This window comes from Camelina sativa, chromosome 6, assembly GCF_000633955.1.
Source record: "Camelina sativa cultivar DH55 chromosome 6, Cs, whole genome shotgun sequence".
Taxonomy (NCBI): Eukaryota; Viridiplantae; Streptophyta; class Magnoliopsida; order Brassicales; family Brassicaceae; genus Camelina; species Camelina sativa.
Window position 1 is genome coordinate 10,177,418 of NC_025690.1, and position 23,287 is coordinate 10,200,704.

The following is a 23,287-nucleotide window of genomic DNA, read 5'->3' on the forward strand; positions in this document are numbered from 1 at the left end:
AAACGGATCTCAAGTCGAAATCCTCCCTCATAAAACCCAATCAAACCGAATCAAAGCCAAATCAGAACCAAATCGGAACCCTAGAACTCAACACGCCATATCAAGAGAGAGAGGTTTTCTCGAGAGAGTTCTAAGTTTCCTTGTTCTTCTTACTGTTATTTGAGTTATCTTTATGTTCAATATTCTTTTCTTTTTTTTAACTTTGTAAGAAATACAAACAATACTATTAATTTTTTTTTTGAATGAAAGTTTCTTTTTTGTCAACCACCAAATTATAAAATTCGGAAGGATACAATTTGAGCTAGCGGAAAACAAAGATATACACACGATCTAAAGCTGAAAAAAGGAAATCAAATGGACGAACAACCAGAAATTCTCGGAAACATAATACGAAACTAAGAAAAAAATTACTAAGTATAGAAATTAAACCCGAAAAAGAGATAAAACTAAAGACATATGCAATAATACTAAAGACATATGCAATAAGACTTAACTCTTATACAATACGCTAGTCTCAACATGCAAAAAAAAATATTCTCTCCAACCACCTGTAGATGAAATTTAGTAAAGATGCCCACGACTAATCCAAAGCTAACATCAACCACCTCCAATCATGTAGATAACTCATCTCTAGAAAACAGAACCAAATTCTTCGTAACCAAGAAATGATTGAATTAAAGTATTTCAGGTCACAAAAGAGAAAGACATGTCATTCAATTAAGGTTGATCAGATGTTCCAGACATTTCAGATTACAAACTATATAGAATAAAAGTTGCAAGTTAACCTCAACAAATTCTGGTGATTACAAGAAATTCAATTTGCGACTCAGATTAATTACTTTTGGTTTATAAACTATACAAGAAATTCAAGTAATTATTGTTCAGATTATAATTACTTTTGGTTTAGACTCAGATTAATGAACTCTGGTTCAGTTCTTATTATAATTAATTTTGGTTTATCCAATAATCATTCAAATTAATATCTAAAAAACTATTCTTATGGTAATGACCTTGATCCTCATTAAGGTCTTATCTTATAATATCCAAAACTATACTTTTTTTTTTGTTTTGTTTTTGTCAAATCCATTACTATACTTATTTCCTTAAAACTATAATCTTTTTTTTTACATAAACTGATAAACTACTCCATTACAAACAAACAAAAGTGGTATTAATAAAAATAAAAAACATACAATATGAGAAAAAAATGAATAAAATTACAAAAAGCTCTATATTGATACAAAAAAAAAAAATAATAAATTAAAGAGTTTAATTATAGGAAACTTTACGATCGCTGAAGCATCAACACCGTTTGTTCTTCCTTGTTCTCCGCCGCATTGTCTCGTCTCCATGAGAGATCATCAAACTCACCACCCCAAAGAAGAACCTTCTCCTTCTCCTTCTCCTTGTTCCTCTGCTTCTTCTTCCTCTTCCTCTTCTTCTACATTCCCCGTACCACCAATCTCTCTCTCGCTTCCCAATTCGAAAACGTGACTTCTCATTGAGATCAACAACACTTAACCCTAGATTGATGTATCAACCTGATTCATGGGTATGTAATTAATCGACTCTCTTTTCTAATTGGGATCCCCTTTTATAATAACAATGGTTGATAAGAATGGTTCTGCAATTGGGTATGTAGCTCGAAACCTCTTACTATCCTTATTCATCGTCACCACCATCTTATTCGCACTCTCCTGTTACTTCGTATTGCGTTCAACTGCTCGCAATCGTTTCCTCAGCTCCACATTCTCATCTAAATCATTCGTTGATGATCTGAATCTGAAAAAAGTAGTAACGAGGGAGAGAGATGAGCATTGTAGTAGATGTGTTAAGGATGGTCCTCTTAAGGTTTATATGTATAACATGGATCCTGAGTTTCATTTTGGATTGTTAGATTGGAACAAGAAGGGTAGTAGTGTATGGCCTGATGTTAAGAAGTATATACCTCCTTATCCTGGAGGGTTGAATCTGCAGCATAGTATTGAGTATTGGCTTACGTTAGATTTGCTTGCGTCTGAGTATGAGAATGCTCCTAGAGAAGTTGCTGCGAAACGGGTTTATAACTCTACCGAAGCTGATGTGATCTTTGTGCCGTTTTTTTCTTCGTTGAGTTATAATCGGTTTTCTAAAGTGAATCCTCATCAGAAGATTAGTAGGAACAAGGATTTGCAGAGGAAGCTTGTTAGTTTCTTGACTGTTCAGGAGGAGTGGAAGAGATCTGGTGGGAGAGATCATGTGGTTCTTGCTCATCATCCTAATAGTATGTTGGATGCTAGAAACAAGCTGTTTCCTGCAATGTTTATACTCTCTGACTTTGGTAGGTATCCTCCTACTGTTGCTAACGTTGAGAAAGATGTCATTGCGCCTTATAAGCATGTTATCAAAGGTTATGAGAACGATTCGTCTGGTTTTGATAGTAGACCGATTCTGCTTTATTTTCAGGGTGCTATCTACAGGAAAGATGTGAGTTCATTTTTTGTTACCTTTGCTTTAGTGAACTGTACAATTTAGAGTCCTTCTGATCAAATACTAAATAAGGTTTTGTTTCCAATGTGTCATATATATATATATATATATCTCAGGGCGGGTTTGTGCGTCAGGAGTTATTCTACCTCTTGCAAGATGAGAAAGATGTGCATTTCTCGTTTGGGAGTGTGAGAAACGGAGGCATAAACAAAGCAAGCCAGGGGATGCACAACTCTAAATTCTGCCTCAACATTGCTGGAGATACTCCTTCATCGAACCGTCTCTTTGACGCTATTGCCAGTCACTGCGTGCCTGTCATTATTAGTGACGACATTGAGCTTCCTTTCGAGGATGTTATTGATTACTCTGAGTTCTCGGTGTTTGTTCGTACCTCTGATGCATTGAAAGAGAACTTTCTAGTTAAGTTAATTAGGGGTATAAGCAAAGAGGAATGGACACGAATGTGGAATAGATTACAGGAAGTGGAGAAACATTATGAGTTCCATTTCCCATCGAAGCCAGATGATGCAGTCCAGATGATATGGCAAGCGATTGCACGTAAAGTCCCGAGTGTTAAAATGAGGATTCATAAGTCTAGAAGGTATTCTGGATCTGCTTCTGAGACAGGGAAAGAATCAAGATGGTCGTCATTGATACCTCGGAGTTTCTGGTGAATAATGTTGAGATTTTTTTGGGACATCAAATTGCTTTTTGTTTTCTTTTTGTGTAGAGAGAAGTTTATGTTGGATGAGATGATTTGTGAACTTTTTCTCCAAATCATAGGTTATATAGACAGAGAGATAGTCTTTTATTCTAATTTGATTTCTGCTTTTGACCAAAGAAACAATAATAATGTTTGTAACTTGATTTGTTAATTTTGATCTCTTTTTTGTTAGATCTTCTACTCAGACTTCTCATCTTCATGTCTTATTTCAATTTCTGACTTCTGAGGGTTCTAAACACCAACCTGTGATATCAACTTGGTTTATTGTTCAATCTCACAGGTAACCATGTCCAATGCTAAAACTTACAGATTCTTGGATTGAATGGTCTCATCTGCAAAGCTTGAAATCAAGAGATGAAAGAAAGAAATACATTTCCACTTTTTGATTGCCGGGACTTGTGTTCCCCAGGTGTTACCATTTGCCAAGCTGTTTTGTAGTTACAGAACGGCCGTTTTGATTCAGAGAAGAGAGAACAATATGAAAAACTTGTCAGTTTACAAAGAAATGAAGTTAACACTGTTTTATTTGTCAACTGAGACCTACAGAAGTTTGAGTACAACATCAACCGACAACATTATCAACACTTTTAAGTTAAAACATGTAAGCAGCCAGACAGGTTTAGATGCAGAGCATACACAGCTTGTTAGATCTTTCATCTTCCATGCCCGTCCAAGATTGTGTGAGTAACAAACATAGAAACTGATGAGTTCCTTAAACTGGGAACCCCAATGGCAGATAATGCTTCGACTGAAACTGGCATAAAAGCCCCAATACCTGGAGTAGACGGCAAGAAATCCGGCAAGGGTAAGTCCCGGTTTAGATATTGCACAACTTGTCCAATGGAAGGCCTTGATTCTGGCATAGCATTTGTGCAGAGCAACCCAAGTTTCAGAACCATCTCAACTTCTGCAGATATAAATCCTGCTCCCAATCTTGAATCCCTTGTCTCGAGTAAACAAGCCTGTTTCCAGCATTCAAAGACCCACTTGACCAAATATTGCTTTTTAACTGGTAGCTCTGGCTCCACAGGTCGCCTTCCACAAGTTACTTCAAGAAGGAACGCACCAAAGGCATACACATCGGTTTTCATAGACGTCCCCATTGTTATTAACTCTGGTGCCATGTAACCTATGGTTCCCACAGCGGCTGTTGCAGATAAGTTGGCTCCATGGTCGTGAAACTTGGCCATGCCAAAATCACCTAACCTCCCGTTGAACTCAGAATCTAACATGACGTTAGAAGCTTTTATATCCCGGTGCAAAACAACTCGCTTGGTTCCTGTATGCAAGTAACTGAGAGCCGAGGCAATGTCCTTAATAATAGAAATCCTTTGAAACCATGAAGGAGATGTGTTCTCGTCATGAAACAAGTACTGGTCAAGACTACCTTTAGGCATGTACTCAGACACCAGAAGCAACTCACCTTTTCTCCTGCAATACCCAAGAAGAGGAACCAAGTTCCGATGTTGTAAATTTCCCATGGTTACAACTTCTGCAACAAACTGTTTCATCCCTTGCTCTGCATCATGAGATAGTCTTTTCACAGCTATATCCTTGCCTCCCGGTAGAGTTCCTTTGTAGACTTCTCCAAACCCACCTTTCCCAACACGACAGTCTCTAAGAAACCCATTTGTTGCTTTGTATAATGCCTTATAAGAGAACCGGTGTGGTCCGTATTCCTTTTCCCACCATTCTTTAACTTCTGCATACTTCTTTCTTCTGTACCAATACATTCCTCCAAGACCCATCAACACAGTGATCACTAATCGGACAAGCAAACCAATATACAGTGGAGATAATTTCTTTTTTGCCTCTTTAGGAAGAGGAACCTGAGGGAGTTTAGAGAGATCCAAGCTTTGTAACAGTTCTTTGCTTCTACTAAAACTCCACCCGAGTATATAATGGTTACTAAGCATGTTCCCTGTTGATGCAGAGAACCCAACATACATCTTCTCTTGAAAAATTTCTGAAAGATTGATGGCTCTTGATATAAGAGGCTGATTTGGCTTCTCGATTTCTATAGGAGCCAGTGTCACATTTAGAAACGAGCCATCGTAATCCACCCAGACTTGTATAGGCTCCCCACTCAGAAGATCTATGCTTATATTCTTCCTTGAGACGTTGTTAAAGTAAGAAGGCAGAGCAGATTCAACAGATATAGGGCTGTTCACATCAATACCAACATGAGGCTTTTCCAACTCATTAAACTCAACTGTCTTAACAGTATCGAGTTCAATAGCTAGCAGATGAGGAGTAGAAGAAGAAGTCCCATTTATTGGGTTGCTGAAGACTCCCAAATACTGAGTTGCGTATGCATGAGAGAGATCCATTGAAGGAGATACAACAAAGACAATCCCATGTCCACCAACACCTCCCAACTTAGGAGGAACCAACGCACATACAAAATGTGTATAGAACGAAAGTGAAGAAGAAGAAGAAGGATCAAAACTAAACGGCTGCTTGAAAAAAGCATGACCCTTTTGCAACTCTGTAGTATTTGTCAACTGCAAAAGCCCACCTGGTACGATCCTGGCGTTCCCATCAATGAAAAGATTGGCTTGATCGAAGCCATTGTAAACAAATCGAGTTTCTTGTTGAGTTGACAGGCAAATAAGATGAACACAGCAGAAGATCAAAACCAGATGCAGTCTACAATCCATTTCTACGTAACAAGAGAGTCTGAATTTTTCAATATAGAATGTTTTTCTCTGATAACAAAAGTCTAGTGATAACTTCAGTCTTCAAGACAAAGTCAAAACTCATTTTTTTCAATATTCAAATCTTCTCTAAATTTCCTAGCAATTGCTATGTACTCTTGTCAGCCAACGCAATTATATTCCCAAATATGCATCATATAATTGACTTCATGGCAATATAATCAAAGATGAACGTGACATATACCATGGTTATTGCATAATCTAATCCATCTTGTAAATTAAAGTACTGCCGGGAAGAGAAACATCTAATGGTCTACACTTGTTATTCTAAGGTCAACTGAAGCAAACAAATCAAATATTCCGTGATAGTATAATCCATAATAATAATAACTGTTTTGCATAAATCCATCAAGTTAAACAAATATATACTTTAATTTGCAGAAAAATTCAATGCTACTCTCAAAGGGGATCTCGAATGCTTGGGTACAAGCTAGTTCTATAGCATTTAGAAAGTCAGAGTTAGGTGACACACACATTCATTTAGATAGTCGACTTTATCATTTCAACAGAGACAATACTCACCAATTGGTTATATAGACAGAGAGAGTCTTTTCTTCTAATTTGATTTCTGCTTTTCACCAAAGAATCAATAATAATGTTTGTAACTTGATTTGTTGTTTTTTGATCTATTTTTGTTTAATCTTTCTACTCAGACTTCTCATCTCCATGTTTTACGTCATATTTCTGACTTCTGAAGGTTCTAAACACCAACCTGTAATGGCAAACTTGGATTATTGTTCAATTTCACAGGTAAGCCTGTCCAGTTCTGAGGCTTACAGATTCTTGGATTAAATGGTGAGGTTTTCTCAGCTGCAAGCTTGAAAATCAAGAGATGAAAGAAAGAAAAATACATATTTATTTTTGATTGCTGCTATGTAATATCCTTCAACAAAGTTTCTAGGCTTCAGAAGACATTTGTAACTGCACAAGAATGATAAATATGTTTAATGGTGTAACCAGGTGTAACTAGTACATATAATGTTGACATTGTATAGAGACTTGTGTTCCCGAGGTGCCAAACTGTTTTGTAGTTGCAGAAAGGCCGTTTTGATTGAAAGACCAAAACTCAAAACATGTCAGTTTACAGAGACATGAAGATCTGTTTTATTTTTCAATTGATACCTAACGAAGTTTGAGTACAACATCAACCAACAACAAATCAAGTCAGACAGATTTAACACTATAAGTTAAAACGTTTATGTAGCCAGACACAGATTTAGGTTCAGAACATACATGGAAGCTGAAAAAATATAAAGTCATGACAAAATAATATTTAACTCTTTATTCGATGTAAATTTGAAATAATTTTTGTTGTTGTTAATTAATTGTTATGTTATTTATAATTATGTTATTTATAATCATTTGTGATTATAAATTATGTTTGTTTATATAATAAATTTGTATATAATTTTTTTTTACAGAATTTGTATGATGTTATTTTAAATTAGTTAAGAACCCGTGTTTTTACGTGTTGAGTAATTTAGAACACAGTTACTAATATAATAATACTAGTAGTTACTCCGTGCTACGCACAGATTTAGTTTACATTGTTTTTGGATATATTTTTGTAATTTTGGAGATTGTTAGTTAAAACAATATTAATTAAATAATTATATTATGTAAGATTTGAAATATGAAGGTTAGTAAAATGTGTATCTTTCTATTTATGAGATAAATTGTAGTTAAGAGCATATGAAAACTTTCTTATTTCATTTGATAATAAATGCACTAATCTTTACATCAATTAGATAAATGTAATTTATACTTTCTCCGGTTTTTTACTTGTCGTTTAAGTTTTTCTCACACAAATTTAAAAAACTATTAAATTGTCTGTTTTACCCTTTATTAATATATTTTATAAATATTTCATTGGTCAAAACTTTAAAACAGCAGGGATAAAACTGGAATATTCACCAAACAATTTCATTGCAAACCTAAACGACAACTAAACTAAAACAGCGGTTGTATTTCATTGTTATAGGAGTCACATCAACTATGTGAGAGTTATAGAATGCAATCATTACATATTAATATATTTTCTTATATATGTAATATTTCTAAATACTATTATTAATCATTCATTGCATTACTATAAATATTATGGAAAGTTACAAAAATGAGAGTTAGTACAAAATATGGTATTGATGAGATGGAATAGAAAAGTTAATAAAAATGTGTCAGGATTATAAAAATACATTATTTTGAATTAATAACTAAAATTTTCTATTGTTTTAAATATATATTCAAGAGTTATATATTATAAATATAGATATATGAACGGGAATCATAGCTAATCAAATCATGAATTTTAATATATTTTCACTTATCTCTTAAAACAGAAATATATACAGTTATCTCTTTATCAAAAAAAAAAAATTCAATTCTCATTTAGTTATTTAGAAATTATATTATTAAATTATACTTTATTTTAAGGATTGAAAATGAAATAAAATAATGTAATATCAAGATCATGTGAATTATTTATATTAAAGTGCGGAAATAAATCAGCCAATTATTACTCGACATTATCCTATACAACCCAAATATTATAATCTTATATCCTTAAATTATTTCATCATCAAATTATTTGTTACGCAAAAAAATTATTATGTAAATTCAATTGAATAAATTTGTTACACTAAAAATAAACGAAACAAAATGATACTTGTGAAAGAAGAGAGCATCAAATGCTAATCCTTTACTTTATTATTAGGTTTCTTTCAACTCTTACTCTAGGAATCTAAAGCCCAACATTATTATATATAATTTTTTTTTAAATCAAATACACATGAAATTATTTATTTTATTTTATAAATATTTTAAAATGATTGCATAAATAATCAAAGGATGAACAATAGTAAAAATAATTTATATTTGTGGAAAAAATATTCAAGACTTAGTAAGATAATATTTCTTCTAAAGTTAGGAACTTCCCAAAAACGGATGATCCGAACAACGATACTATTGTTACCGGTGTTTTGTTGTTCGTTGGAGATTTTGAATCGAGAATAGAATAGAAAGTAAATTTTTTAGTTTTCACGATAGTATGAAAGAGGATGTGTTTGTATGGTAATAGGTTGTTTTTAGAAAACTATACTTTATTGAATGTTTGAGCCTTTAAGAGAGAGAAGGGATTGAAATAAAATATTAATGATTATAAATTTGTAAGTGTTTCAAAATAATAAGTGAAAAATGAGAACTAATATAAAAAAAAAAAAAATTTGAGGAAAATAGTGGGTAGATATAAGGCAATGCATAAAATGTTGGTATTATTTCAAATGAAAACATAACTGATTATGTTCACAATTTATTCTGTAATTTCTAATAAGAAAACTTATAAATTTTATGTAATTCAAAAATATCATCTCATAATCTTACGTAATTTTCCAGAAAGTAAATTCAAAACTTTCTTTTTATATAAACAATTTTTTAAAAATTTAAACTAATTTAATTCAATAATACCATCCCACCATCTTACTTAAATTTGATTTCGCTTGTCCCCGCCAAAATTATATAAGATTCAAACACATAAATTAAACCCAAAAATTCTACTTACTGCATATGTTTATGATTAAAGAAAGAATGAAGGAAATGTTGATGGTTTTCTAGTTATATGGGCATGTAGTTAATTAGGTCCAAACAAAAATAAAACAGGTGTCAGAAATATAGTAAGACATTAATAAAACAGGTGTCAGAAATATAGTAAGACAGGTGTCAGGTGTCAGAAATATAGTAAGACAAAAATAAAACAGGTGTCTTACTTGCCCCTAATATAAGACATTATTATCGCTTCATTGTCTTGTCTCCTATATCTTATATAATCTTATATAATATGAGAAGGTTTTAGGGGCAAGTATATCGCATAGACCATACAATATAATTTGTTGAATTCAACATAAGACATTAAATCAAAGAAGGTCCTCCTCCTTGTGGTTTTTCTGGAATCACAGCAATCTCACTCATGACTTCTTTTCCTTAAGATCTCTGTTTGGCTCTGATACCAAGTCTTGTTTTAGAACGAAAGTGTAATAGGTGAAAGAATTAATAAAGTATCACTCTCTTTATTAAAGCCTTAGAAAATCTCTCAAAACTAAGGTCACAATTCTCTCAATCTCTCAAGTTCTCAATCACACAAAACTCATAGGTAATGCAACACATATGCATCCCTATTTATATAACACCAAATCCTTATTAGTCCTAATCCTATTTGGAAATATATGTTTAGATAACTCCTAAACAATATCAAGCCCTTATCTCTCAAGAAACTTTATTCCTAATAGGTTTAGGATAATCCCAAGCTCACTTCAAGCTTAGCTCAACAATCTCCCTCTTAAGCTTGAAGTTAATTTCCTCCACATCTTGAACACTAATGAGATCTCTCATCTCCTTGTGTTTGATTCTTCCTAGCACCTTAGATAGAATGTCAGCTTTCTGTTCTTCTCCTGGAATATGTTCCACTGTTATGAACTCCTTCTCAAGACAATCCCTAATGAAATGGTAGCGTGTATGTATATGCTTGCTACAACCGTGGAACACTGGATTCTTTGTGAGAGCGATTGCAGACTGATTGTCAATGCGAATGACCACTTTTTCACACGGATGACCAGTGACTTCTCCGAGCAGATCTCTGAGCCATAATGTCTGTCTCGCAGCTTCTGTACCCGCCATAAACTCTGCCTCACACGAGGACATGGCTACTGTGTCCTGTTTATGTGAACACCAAGTTATCGGACTCCCATTCAAATAAAACACATGTCCTGCTATACATCTCCAATCGTCTAGATCATCATTGTATCTACTGTCACTGTACCCAATTAACCGTGGTACCCTTGTCGCAGATCGCTTGAATATTAAGCCGAGACCGGCCGTACCTTGTAGATATCGCAGACACTGTTTCATAGCAACACCATGAGAGTGTCTAGGAACTCTGCATATATAGACTAAGAACACCAACGGTGTATGACAAGTCAGGTCTTGTATGTAGTAAATACCAAAAGCATCCAACATTCTTCCTAAACATTGTTGCATCTATCTCAACTTCTTTCTCAGATTAAGACAATTGTAACCCAACCTCCATTGGCGTAAGAACAGGGTTGCAGTTCTTCATCCCAGCATCTTCAAGAATATTTAGTGCATACCGTTTCTGACTCAACATAATGCCACCATCATACTGCAACACCTCGATCCCTAAGTAGTAAGTTAGCTTCCCAAGATCACTCATATCAAACTTTGTAGACATCTCCCTCTTAAATTCATCAATGATATGCAAGCTCGTCCTTGTTACAAACAAATCATCAACATAAACAGCTATTACTAAAATCTGTTCACTCACTTCTCTTCTATAGACTGACGGTTCCTTTGAACACTTCTTGAATTGTAAGTCCATCAAAATTGTATTCAATTTCTTATTCCATGCTCGCGGTGCTTGTCTTAATCTATACAAGGCCTTGTTAAGCTTATATACTTTTCCTTCTTGTCCCTTTTCTTCAAATCCTTCTCGCTGAGAGACAAACACAGTTTATTTAACTCCCCATGTAGAAACGCTGTCTTCATATCGAGATGGTGATTCTCCCATCCATTTGAGGCTGCAAGGTTAATGAGTAGCCGTATTGTTTCTAATCGAGACACTGATGCAAAGACTTCATCAAAATCCACACCATAACGTTGCACATATCCTTTGGCAACCAATCGAGCCTTGTGCTTGTTGATACTACCATCAGAGTTGCGTTTGAGCTTGAAGACCAACTTCAAGCCAATTGGTTTAGCTCCTATTGGTAAATCAACAAGATCCCAAGTTCGATTTCTCTTAATAGAATTAATCTCATCCTCACAAGCAAGTTTCCACTCTTTAGATCCTTTTGCTTCATCAAAGTTCAACGGTTCATTGTTTAAACTAAACAGTAATGCTTCTCCTTCTTCTTCAGCTAATAAGATGTAATCCTCCAAATATTTAGGCTTGGGAGTCTCTCTTGTTGACCTTCTTCTTGCAATTACTGATTGGTCACCCTGATCCCTCATTCTCTGTTTCTTGTTCTGTTTCGGTTATGGTCACATCTTCTCTTGTTGCAGATTCTTCTGCAGTTTCTTTGTTGTGGTTAGGCTCTGTTTCATTTTATGTAGCAACATTTTCTCCTTCTTGCATTCCCCGGTTGCCAAATATTTGAAAACCTATACTAAAACTTCCACCACTCTCACGATCCGAATCATTGTACCTCCAATTCCATCCTTTGGATTCATCAAACACCACATCTCGGCTCACCACTATCTTCTTCGACTGTGGCTCAAGAAGTCGATATACCTTAGATCCTAGTTCAGTTCCAAGATGAACTAGGACTCGAGACCTATCCTCTAGTTTCTTTAGATAAGGTTTGTCTACTTTTGCATAGCAGATGCAGCAAAAAATTCGAAGATGATCAACCCTAGGTATTTTATTTCTCAATAACTCATATGGTGTTTTATCCTTCAAGGCTCTAGTAGCAACTTTGTTTAGCACATAGGTAGAGTGTCGTACTGCCTCTCCCCAATGGTAATTCGGTAAGCACATGTGTTTCATTATACTCCTTGTCATCTCTAACAGAGTTCTGTTACGTCTTTCAACTACCCCATTCTGCTGTGGGGTGTATGAGGCAGTAAGATGTCGTTGAATACCAGACTCATCACAGAATGAGTTAAACTCATGTGACACAAACTCACCTCCTCTGTCAATTCTGAAAGTTTTAATGACAGAACCGGATTTTTGTTCAATTACTCTCTTGAACTTCTTGAATTTCTCAAACGCATTACTCTTCTTCTTTATTAGAATGGTCCACATATATCTAGAGAAGTCATCAATAAGAACAAAAATATACCGGTTTCCAGTCGATGTACTCAGTGTTATTGGACCGCAAAGATCTCCGTGTATCAGTTCAAGTGCCTTTGTTGCCCGATATGTAGTAGCTTGTGGAAAAACTTGTCTTGTTTGCTTCCCTAACAGACAAGAGCTGCATATTTCTTTGGTAAAGACAACCTGAGGTATTCCTTGAACCAGCTCCTTTTCGAACATAGACTTGATGGTGTTGATATTGATGTGTCCCTACCTAGCATGCCATCTGCTCGACTCGCTAATAGATGTCAAGTGTAGTGTCGCAGTCTCTCTTATTCCCATGTGAAATTTGTATAATCGATTTCTTGATCTTACTGCTTTAGCAAGCAGTTTCCTTTTGTATTCACGCATTGTGAGATGATCTCCTCTCATCCAAATATCACATCCTGACTTTGTAGCCTGTCCTAGGCTAATAATATTACTCTTAAGATCTGGAATAAAATAGACATCCTTCATCACTCTTGCTTCACCATTCATGTCTGTAAAAGTGATTGAGCCTTTCCCTTTAATATCAACATGGGAATCGTCACCGAACCTCACTTTGCCTGTTACAGAGGTATCAATCTTGTTAAAGTACCTCTGATCACCTGTCATATGGTTACTGGTCCCGTTATCAAGGTACCAGACATTCTCCTCATAGTGTTAGGACCATACTTGCTTGGTATGACCTTTTTCTCATTCAAGTATATTACCTCATGCAACATGAGTTCATCCGCTTCCACAGTTTCATCAGTATTATTTTCTTGAACCTCCTGCAGTTTTAGGAGTTGATCAAGGCAACTAGACGCAAAGTGACCCATCTTATCACATCGAAAGCATGTAATTTTGGTTAAGTCAAAAAATCTTGACTGGTCTCTTCCATTGTTAAATCGTCCAGGACCTCTTCCTCTTGAGAAGAAACGGTTTCCTCGTCCTCTACCTCTGTATTCATCACCATTGTACTCTCGATTTTGATTGTATTCTCGGTTTTGGTTCTCCATGTTTGAATACATTAACTTGTTCTGACTTTCATGTGCTTCTTCTTCTGTTTCTTCATGAATACACTCTTCATAAGTTTTCAGTCGACCTATGATATCTTCAAATGTGGTAGTGTTGAGGTCTAACACCTGCTCAAGGGACGCCACTATGTGTATAAATTTTTTCCGAGGAAGACTCTTTAAAAACTTTTTAACCAGTCTTGACTCTTCAATACTTGCTCCCAAGGCGGCTGATTTTGATGCAATCTCAGATAATCTTCCTGCAAAAGTGTCAATGGTTTCAGACTCCTTCATCTTTAGCCGATCAAACTCAGCCATAAGAGTTTGTATTCTTGCTTCTTTGACTCCCTCGGCTCCCATATGCCTGGATTTGATAGCATCCCACACCTTCTTTGCAGTGTCTAACTCGCCTACCTGCAGAATTAAAGCTTCCGGTATAGATTGAAACAGCAGGGCTGTTGCCATGTCATTTTTCTCAGCATTCTGTTGTTCCTTCTTCGATAATGTCCCAAACTTTATGGACTCTAAGACAAATTCTCATTCGCATAGACCATACAGTATAATTTGTTGAATTCAGCATAGGACATTGAATCGAAGAAGGTCCTCCTCCTTGCGGTTTTTCTGGAATCACAGCAATCTCACTCATGACTTCTTTTCCTTAAGATCTCTGTTTGGCTTTGATACCAAGTCTTGTTTTAGAACGAAAGTGTAATAGCTGAAAGAATTAATAAAGTATCACTCTCTTTATTAAAGCCTTATCAAATCTCTCAAAACTATAAGGTCACAATTCTCTCAATCTCTCAAGCTCTCAATCACACAAAATTCATAGGTAATGCAACACATATGCATCCCTATTTATATAACACCAAAACCTTATTAGTCCTAATCCTATTTGGAAATATATGTTTAGATAACTCCTAAACAATATCAAGTCCTTATCTCTCAAGAAACTTTATTCCTAATAGGTTTAGGATAATCCCAAGCTCACTTCAAACTTAGCTCAACATTATGTAACTATGGAACGCCTTAAAAAATAACTTTAAGTAAGGATACAAGCAAAGATGACGGAAAAAGCCGCTCTTCCCACAAGCTGTATTTTGAGTAAAAATCTTCCAGAAACTGAAGTTGATGGGCTGAAAAGGATTCACGTACATTAAAGACTCATAGTTGATCAAATCGCGAAGACATCGTTGAAAACAAAGGTAGACAAACCTATTGTCGTAAGCTGCCCCATAACAGCGCAGGATATTCTGACTACCATCACAGTTGTAATGATTTTTCATCTCCTTCAGCTGTCTTACACGCTCTTCTCACAACAATAGGGCGATTATTCAAGAGACTAGCCAGAATGGAAACCAGATAAAAAAAAGACCATAGAAAAATTTATCTCCAGAATCACTACTTGATTATGTTTTTTTGAATCACAGCGGCTTTCCATACAATGATCTTATTCTGCTAAGTGGCGCCAAAGTAGTCAAATATTTCTGATATGTATGTATGGGAAACAATAATAATTATATAAAGTTGTATATAGAAAGATATCTAAATGTTATATAGGAAAACCTAAATGATGGGTCCACTTAAAAAAGGGAAAATAAGATTTTATTCTGTCAGTTTTGAGAAACTAATAATACAGTTGTACAAGTGTAATATTGTTCCATTTTTATTTACTTTAAAATTATGGTTTTGTAGACTCCGGTTTAATCCTGGTTGTATATAATATTCTTCGGATTAACCTAGTTGTATATAACACTAGGTAATTAGTCCACCCAACATGTGGTTGCATACATAATAATTTTTATTATATTTCAGAAATGTTGTTAAACTAACATATTGTTCTTTTCTATTAACAATAACATAATCGAAGAAATATATTTTTATACTAAAATATGAATCTCAAAATTTCTTATAGCAATTTCTTAAAATAACACTCATATCAACATTTTTTTGGTATAATTATTTATTATACAAAATTTAAAATATAGAAAATTTTCTATAGAACAAAAATTAACAAATAATACAAAAAATTATCACAAACTGATAAGCTATATTAATATAAATAGTAATATAGAAACTTAAACATATTCATAATATGAGCAAATCTATGTTTATCATGTTTTATAGAGGTTAAACTTTAATTTAAAGAGTTTTTCTTAATGAAATTGTAAACATAAGACTGTAGTATAGTAAAATTGTTACAAATAAAATTATCAAAAATTTAAGTAACTACGTATAAAGTTATTGTGTATTAATTATTCCTCATTTCAAAGTTTAAAGCAATATATATATATATATGACTAAAAGTTTAGCTAACCAAAATAATTAAAAAATATTAAATTTAATCAAAAAAAGTTTCTCTTGAAAGATAAATATATTAGTTGGAGTCTGGAGGAATGAATGTAAAATTATTGGATAGGAGGTACGTTTAAGTTAAATAGAGTTACATGCCTTTAAAAGTGAGTTAATTATAAATAAATATTTCAATTTATTTTTTACTTAAAAAAAAAGGAATACTAAGTGGCTCAATCAAAATTTAAACTTACACATGATTTGATTGTTTTGCTGATATAATTAAATTAATATTACTTTTGAAGTGACAATTAAATTAATTTTCTTATAAAATTATATGAACTTCTATCTAAAGAATTTTAAAAACCCCAAAGATATCTTCTATCTTTTGGTTTTTGTTTTTTGTTTTTCACTTATCAATTTAATTTATAAAGCTAGATTTCTTACTAATGGTTTCATCTTTAGAGATTTTAGTTAAATAGTATTTTTAAAATTATATTATTTTCTATATTTCACTTCCAGTTAAACATGATTTCTTTTTGGAATCATTTTTTCATTTTGCTTAAATCAAAAAGACTATTTGTTTTTTAAATTAAGTTCTTTTTATTTTCAAAAACCTCAAATCTTAAATGATATAAATATTATATTGATCTTTACATATTTATCTATTTGATTACAAAACTGTAACATCCGAGAACCGAAATCCCGGGTTAGGGATTGCATCGGTCGTCGGTCGATGCATAGCCGGTTAAGTGCGAACGAGTTAAGTTAAACGCTACGTTTTGGGTAAAGAAAAACCCTTAAGTTCGTGTTTTGTCTCATTAGGTGAGTTTAACCGCTTTTGAGAGAAACAAAAGAGAGAGAAAAGAGTTTTTGGTGTTCTTGAGCGTTCTTGGGAGATTATTAGAGTTGGAAGCTGTTTCTATAGAGATCTGTAGCTGGGATCATTGTAGGAGCTTCCTAGGAGCGTTTTTTTTCCTGTGTTAGGGTCGGATTTCTTCTGTGGCAAAGGTAAGTGCATGACCATGGCTTATCTAAGCTGGAGATATCTCTGATTTGCTTGTTATGTGCTGTTAGGCTTGCTAGATTGTTATTTGGGACGTTAGGAAGTTTTTTTGTGGCTTGGGATCGAGTCTTGTGGTTGCAGGAACGAAGATCCGGCGAGAAGCTTCGGGGGAAAACGATGCTTGACATGTGCGTCGGTCGATGCAAATGCGAGGATGGTGCATGAAACCTTAGGGTTTTCGTGTTATGTCAAGCATGCGTTGGTCGCGGCAATGGGAGTATCAGTTTATGCAAGTGACCCTTTCATCGTTCGATGCATATCATGCATCGGTCGACGCAACCCCAACTGGTGTCGGTCGATGTATGCTTGGTGTCGGCCGATGCAGAGTCCTGGTTTGTTATTTTTTGATTGTTGATTGTTGGTTGATGGTTAGAGATGTCTCTACTGCTTGTGTATATAGCCCAGTAGATGGGAGGATTGCCTTACTAAGTGTTTATAAAATACTCATGCATTGCAATTTGTGTTTGTGGTGCAGGTAAAGACAAAGTGTGATCGTGGAACACCAGAATCCCATATTTAATTTCTTCATTACAATACATCACTCACTTAGTGGTCCAAAAGAAAATACTTCCCATATCATCTTTCTGCTCCACGTCTTTTGCTGATCCCAACCTGTTCAACATAGGGCATAAGTATTTGGGTGATGTGACCGGAAACTCATGTTGAGTGTCTACAAAAGTCGGTTTACACCGCTCACAACAAAACCAAAGTTGCTATCTCTTTTGGTAACACAAACCTTCTCTATTGTCGATTCGTCTAGCTGTTTATGCGTCGCTGTGTCTGCTTCGTTAACACTGATGGCTCTTCAACCTTACAAAGGTTTACTCACTATTGCTATTCCCGTCGCTATGGCAATGATCATGAAAAAGAACCTTCGCCTCTCTGCCCGCTTTGTAGAGGCAGAGGTAGAGATTAGATATGTGGTAATGATCCATGGAGTTGATACTTGTTACGGTCATCTCATTAATCTATACAAGGAAGAAGCCAGTGATGATGTTGCTACTCGTCCCCTGCTGCTCCTTATCCTACTCTTGCGTCTGCTCCTCTTCCCGGGTCTTCTTCCAAGGTTCCCGCCCCTGCTGCTCTTTTTACTCCTCTTGGGTCTGCTCCTCTTCCTGGGTCTTCTTCCAATGTTCATGCCCCTTCTGCTACACTTGGATCTTCGTCGATTGTCCTTGCCACTGCTACACCTGCTGCACCTGAGACTCTTCCATTGTCTGTATTGCTACATCTACTGCTACACCTGCTGATAAAGGAAGCAAGAGACAATGGACTAAACTTCACACCCAGGTGTTCGACTCTGTTTTACCGTTGATGCCAGAAGACAGTCGGAAACCATCATATATTTTTCTGCAGATGGTGGCTACAGGTCGTGTGCCTAATCTTACTCTGCAGCAAGTGGTTGACTACTGCAAGAATCGCAAAAAAAAAAAGGTGACGAGAATGAGTGCTGAATGATCATTAAAAGAAAGACTTAACCTAATTAATTCTAGCTTCTTTGCTTTACTTATTATTAGACTTGTGTAATTAAGGCTTATGAGCCAGAGATTTCCATTTTAAAGTTTTGAAGTGTCTCTTCTCCAAAAAAAAAAAAAAAAGTTGCTATCTCTTAAGAACAATGATGTTTCTCTCTATTTTTTCTATTTTAATTTTACCTTTTTTCATCTTCTTTCTCCAGAATTTTTTTTCCGAACGAGGTTGTTAATCATATCTAGTAAATTCTTTTGTACGTACATCATACTAGAATTATATTCTCTATATTTTAACATCCATTTAGTATATTTTAGGTATAGAATTATATTTAAAATAGTCTATTTTTATTGAACATTTGTTTGTTGATTAGTGAACGATTTATTATAATTAGATATGTATAAGATACAATGAACAAGAAACAAACTACAATTTTGGAAAGATTAAAAAAGGTGGTCTAAAAATTTTCGCTAAAAAATTATTCATGGTGTGTGGATGGGATGATGGACAAAAGTTGATAAAAAAATCAAATCAAATCTTGCATGACTTGAACTTCAAACTTAAAGATGATAAACTAGTTCTACCCCTAAACTTAATTTTACTTCAGTTATCTATTTTCACTAAAATTAATTATTTTTTTCACTTAAAGTAATTATTTTTGTACAATGGACAATACTTTTTTTTACAATGAATTGTTCAGAGTTTTTGGAAAACTCTTATGCATACCAGAAGAGAACAAATAACTTAGTTTTTGGAACCATAGAAAACTGTCCATCAAAAGAGAGACTTACCCCTTAAACCTCTAAACCCTAAGCATTAAACATACTTAATTTCACAAAAATTGCAACCATGTTATAATTTTAACAATTCAACCACATTTTACTATTAATTACATAAACCTATCAGAAATCATTTTTCATTATAATGTCTTAGCAATGTGGATGGTTGTTATGTGAGAATCACTTATGGATGTTGAAATGTGTAACAAATATGGATAGTCACTTACACTTCTCAAAGATGATGCTAAGTTATGTTAAAATATAACTATGGATACAGTTTAGTTTTTCGTAAGTCCCTAAACACACAAACAATATATACATGTTTGCATCCACATCAAAAGTTTCACAAAAAATATTATTTACATCAATCTATTGTTTCTGTGAAATTATTTTAAAATATTTAAAATTATCTAAAAGTTATACAAAATTATTGAGAGTTATCCAAAATATCCGAACAGAAATTTCATTCTTGTCCATTCTGACAGTGATTTTATGTATTTGAATTATTCATATATAGAATTTATATTAGGGAGATTTACACAATAGAACACTTTGTGTATAATTTCTTGCACTTTAGAAACTTTTTGCTATTAGGACACTTTTTCATCATCTTTTTCTACTCTTCACTACTTTTATGACCATTTTTTGTTCTTATTAACTCAAACTTAAACAAATAAAATAAATAAAAAAGTAACCAAACCAATATTTTTTTTTATCACTTGGGATCTAAAACAACTCACAATATATTCATTAAAGTTTTCATTAGCTTCTTCTTTTCTTTATCATCAACATACTCTTAATTTTTTTTTTTTGCGACAAAACAAAATACTCTTAACTTCTCATATTGTTTCCTGCTAAAAAAAAATAAAATAAGAGAAATTATTTCAATAACTTTTTTACTTTTGTAGCTAAATAACATGTATGATCATGATTTGTTTTGTATGCTATCTAATTTTGCTTTTTTTTTTAACTTTTTTTTTTAAATATAGTAGTAAACAAGATAAAAGGTACAACAAATAATAAGAAGAATCCATGAGAAAATTAAAAAAAAAAACGTCATGGATGGTGACTAGTTTTGTTTAATCTTTTGGTTGAGGGGAGAAAACTAAAAGAGGACCGTGAAGATGAAAGAGATGAAGATGATGGATCTGAAAAATTAAGAAATTAGAAAAGTAAATATAAAATCAGAAAAATATATATGTGAGGTTTGTAGAGAGATGTGGTTGGTTATATATTTATGATTTTTTAATTGAGCATTATTATGTCCCTAAAAGAGATGGTTAGAAGGAAGTTGATTTAGTTAAAGGGTGTTTTTGACAATTTAAAGGGTGTTAGAGATGGTTATATATGTGTGCTGTGGACAAAAAGTGTGCTACTATGTTATTAAAAATTTTTAAAATGTGCTAGAATGCTATTTTTTATAAAAATATATCTAAAACATTGTACCATTTTAAGAACAAAGAATTTTATTTGCAAACTTCTTTAGTAAGTCTTACCTCCATTGTTTGTCACAAAACAAATTAAAAACATCTCAATTCCATTGTGATAGACAAAAAATGTTAAGTATAAAAAAAGTATATGATGTTATGTACAATGATATTAATAAAATTCTTCATCAACTCTCTCGCTCTCTCTCTCTCTCCTTTTTCTTTTGCAACTTTTTCACCAAGCCAAAAAAACTTGAATCTTCACAATTTCTTCTGCACCTTTCTCCATTCAGGTTTTTTTTTTGAACACCAAAGAGCTTTTTTCATTGGATTTTTGTAATTAAAGCTTCAAGCCTCAACTAATTAGTTCATAACTATATTTCATCTTTTATGCACTAAACGTTCATTTTCTTTAATCTTTAGAAATGTGGATGAAGGAAAGGCAAAACTTTGATCTTTTACCTTCTCATCTCATTTTTATTTCTAATGGGATTTTGCTTTAAATTTTTGTGATCTTTTAGCCTCTTATATATTTAGTGCATAAAAAATGAAATATACTTAGATCACAAAAACTTGAAGCAAAATCCCATCTTTCTAGAGTTTTGATTATGGGTCTGAATGGTAATACTGTATTTGGTGGTGTGGGATAAATAATTTAGTAGTGCGGTAGGGTTCAACTGCGGTTTATGCAGGAGAAATGTATTTGTTGGACAAGTGCGGTTAATACAGAATAAGCGGTACAAAATAATATTTGATTGGTAAAAAAAGTAATAGCGGTTCATGAAATATATATATATATATATATGATATATATATATATATATATATATATATATATATGTGTGTGTGTTTGTTACATATATATCGCAAAATTGATTATATTTGCACATAATTTTGTATTTATGATCAAATTTACATAAAACTGAAAAGTCATAATAATAATAATTATTATTATTATAAATCTAATCTAATAAGCTATTGATTGTTTGTTTCAAATAATTAAATTACATTTATTAATTATTTGCTAAAACATAACTTAATTACATAACTACACATTTAAACTTATAATCTTTTGAACTAATAATAATAATAAGTCAACTATAAAAAATACTTTCAAATAATAATGGATACTTGAATGAAAAAGGAAAAAGAAAAAGAAAACCAAAATTTTTAAGCGATATAAGAGAAATTTTGTATGATAATATTTTTGTGTTGTACGTTTAATTTTATACACATGTTCTATTATTATTTAATGATATTATAAATCATTGGGTGCGGATTTGATAAAACACAGGGTATTCTGTATATTAAAAAATTGAAGTGCATTTTTTATCTTTTTGGTAGAAATATGCATGTCTTGAACAACGCACACTGTACAATTTTTTTAATGAAACAAAAACGCAAATTGATAAATGGAATTGTGAATGGTGATGTATTAGTGGTTTTCTATTTTTTGTCTGAATTCCGCACATTATAGTGTTACCATTCACTACCTATAAATAAAAATGACATGAGAAAGTAAAAGATCAAAGCTCTCTCTTTGTCCACATTTCTAAAGATTAAAAGAAAATGAACGTTAAGTGCATAAAAAACTGAAATATACTTATGAACAAATTAGTTGAATCTTGAATCTTTTATCACAAGAATCCATTGAAGAAAACTCTCTGGTGTTCAAAAAAAATAATCATGATTAGAGAAAGGTGCAGATCCAATGGAATCACAATGGAATTGAGACGTTTTTTATTTTTTTTTTTGGGACAAACAATGGTGATAAGACTTAATAAAGAAGTTTGCACCTAAAATTCTTGATTCTCAAAATGGTATGCTGTTTTAAATATATTTTTATGGAAAATAGCATTCTATCACACTTTTTGAAACTTTAATAACATAGTAGCACACTTTTTGTCCACTGAATTGTCAAAAACACCATTTAACTAAACCAACTTCTTTCTAACCAATTCTTTTAGGTATACAATAATGCTCAATTAAAAAAAATAAAAATATCATACCAACCACATCTCTCCACAAACATCACAATATATTTTTTTTTTTTATTTTTTGATTTTCTTTTCTAAGAAATTTTTCAGATTCATCATCTTCATCTCTCTCATCTTCACGGTCCTTTTTTTTTCTCCCCTCAACCAACAAATTAAACAAAACTAGTCACCATCCATGACGTTTTTTATAAATTTCTCATGGATTCTTCTTATTCTTAGTTGTCTAACTTTTATGATCGTGTTTCCTTGACTTCAATTGATTTGTTTGCAGAAGTTTATGGGTTCAAATTTAGGTTTCAATTCAGCATTTTTCAAATTCTTCCTCTTCTTAGACTTCCATTACCAATTTATACATTATGCCAAAGACAATTTATTCTTCGATACAATTGAGAAGCTGGTGATATCTTTAATCTTAGTCCCGTAATTGTTGATTTTCTTTGGGGTTTTCAATAGAATTGAACTTCTATTACTTGTCGTCACTTTAAGCTCAGTCAACTTGTTTTATATGAA

General features: G+C 33.1%; 2 protein-coding genes across 2 annotated transcripts; one reads left to right on the plus strand and one right to left on the minus strand.

Annotated features, from left to right (window-relative positions):
- LOC104790793 (probable arabinosyltransferase ARAD1) lies at positions 1,268-3,336 on the plus strand. The gene is made up of 2 exons (XM_010516577.2): positions 1,268-2,466; positions 2,586-3,336. Exons 1-2 carry the CDS (start codon positions 1,606-1,608, stop codon positions 3,141-3,143), a joined length of 1,419 nt encoding a protein of 472 aa, XP_010514879.1. The 5' UTR covers positions 1,268-1,605; the 3' UTR covers positions 3,144-3,336.
- On the minus strand, positions 3,700-5,876 carry LOC104790795 (L-type lectin-domain containing receptor kinase I.3). The gene has a single exon (XM_010516578.1). It carries the CDS (start codon positions 5,851-5,853, stop codon positions 3,847-3,849), a length of 2,007 nt encoding a protein of 668 aa, XP_010514880.1. The 5' UTR covers positions 5,854-5,876; the 3' UTR covers positions 3,700-3,846.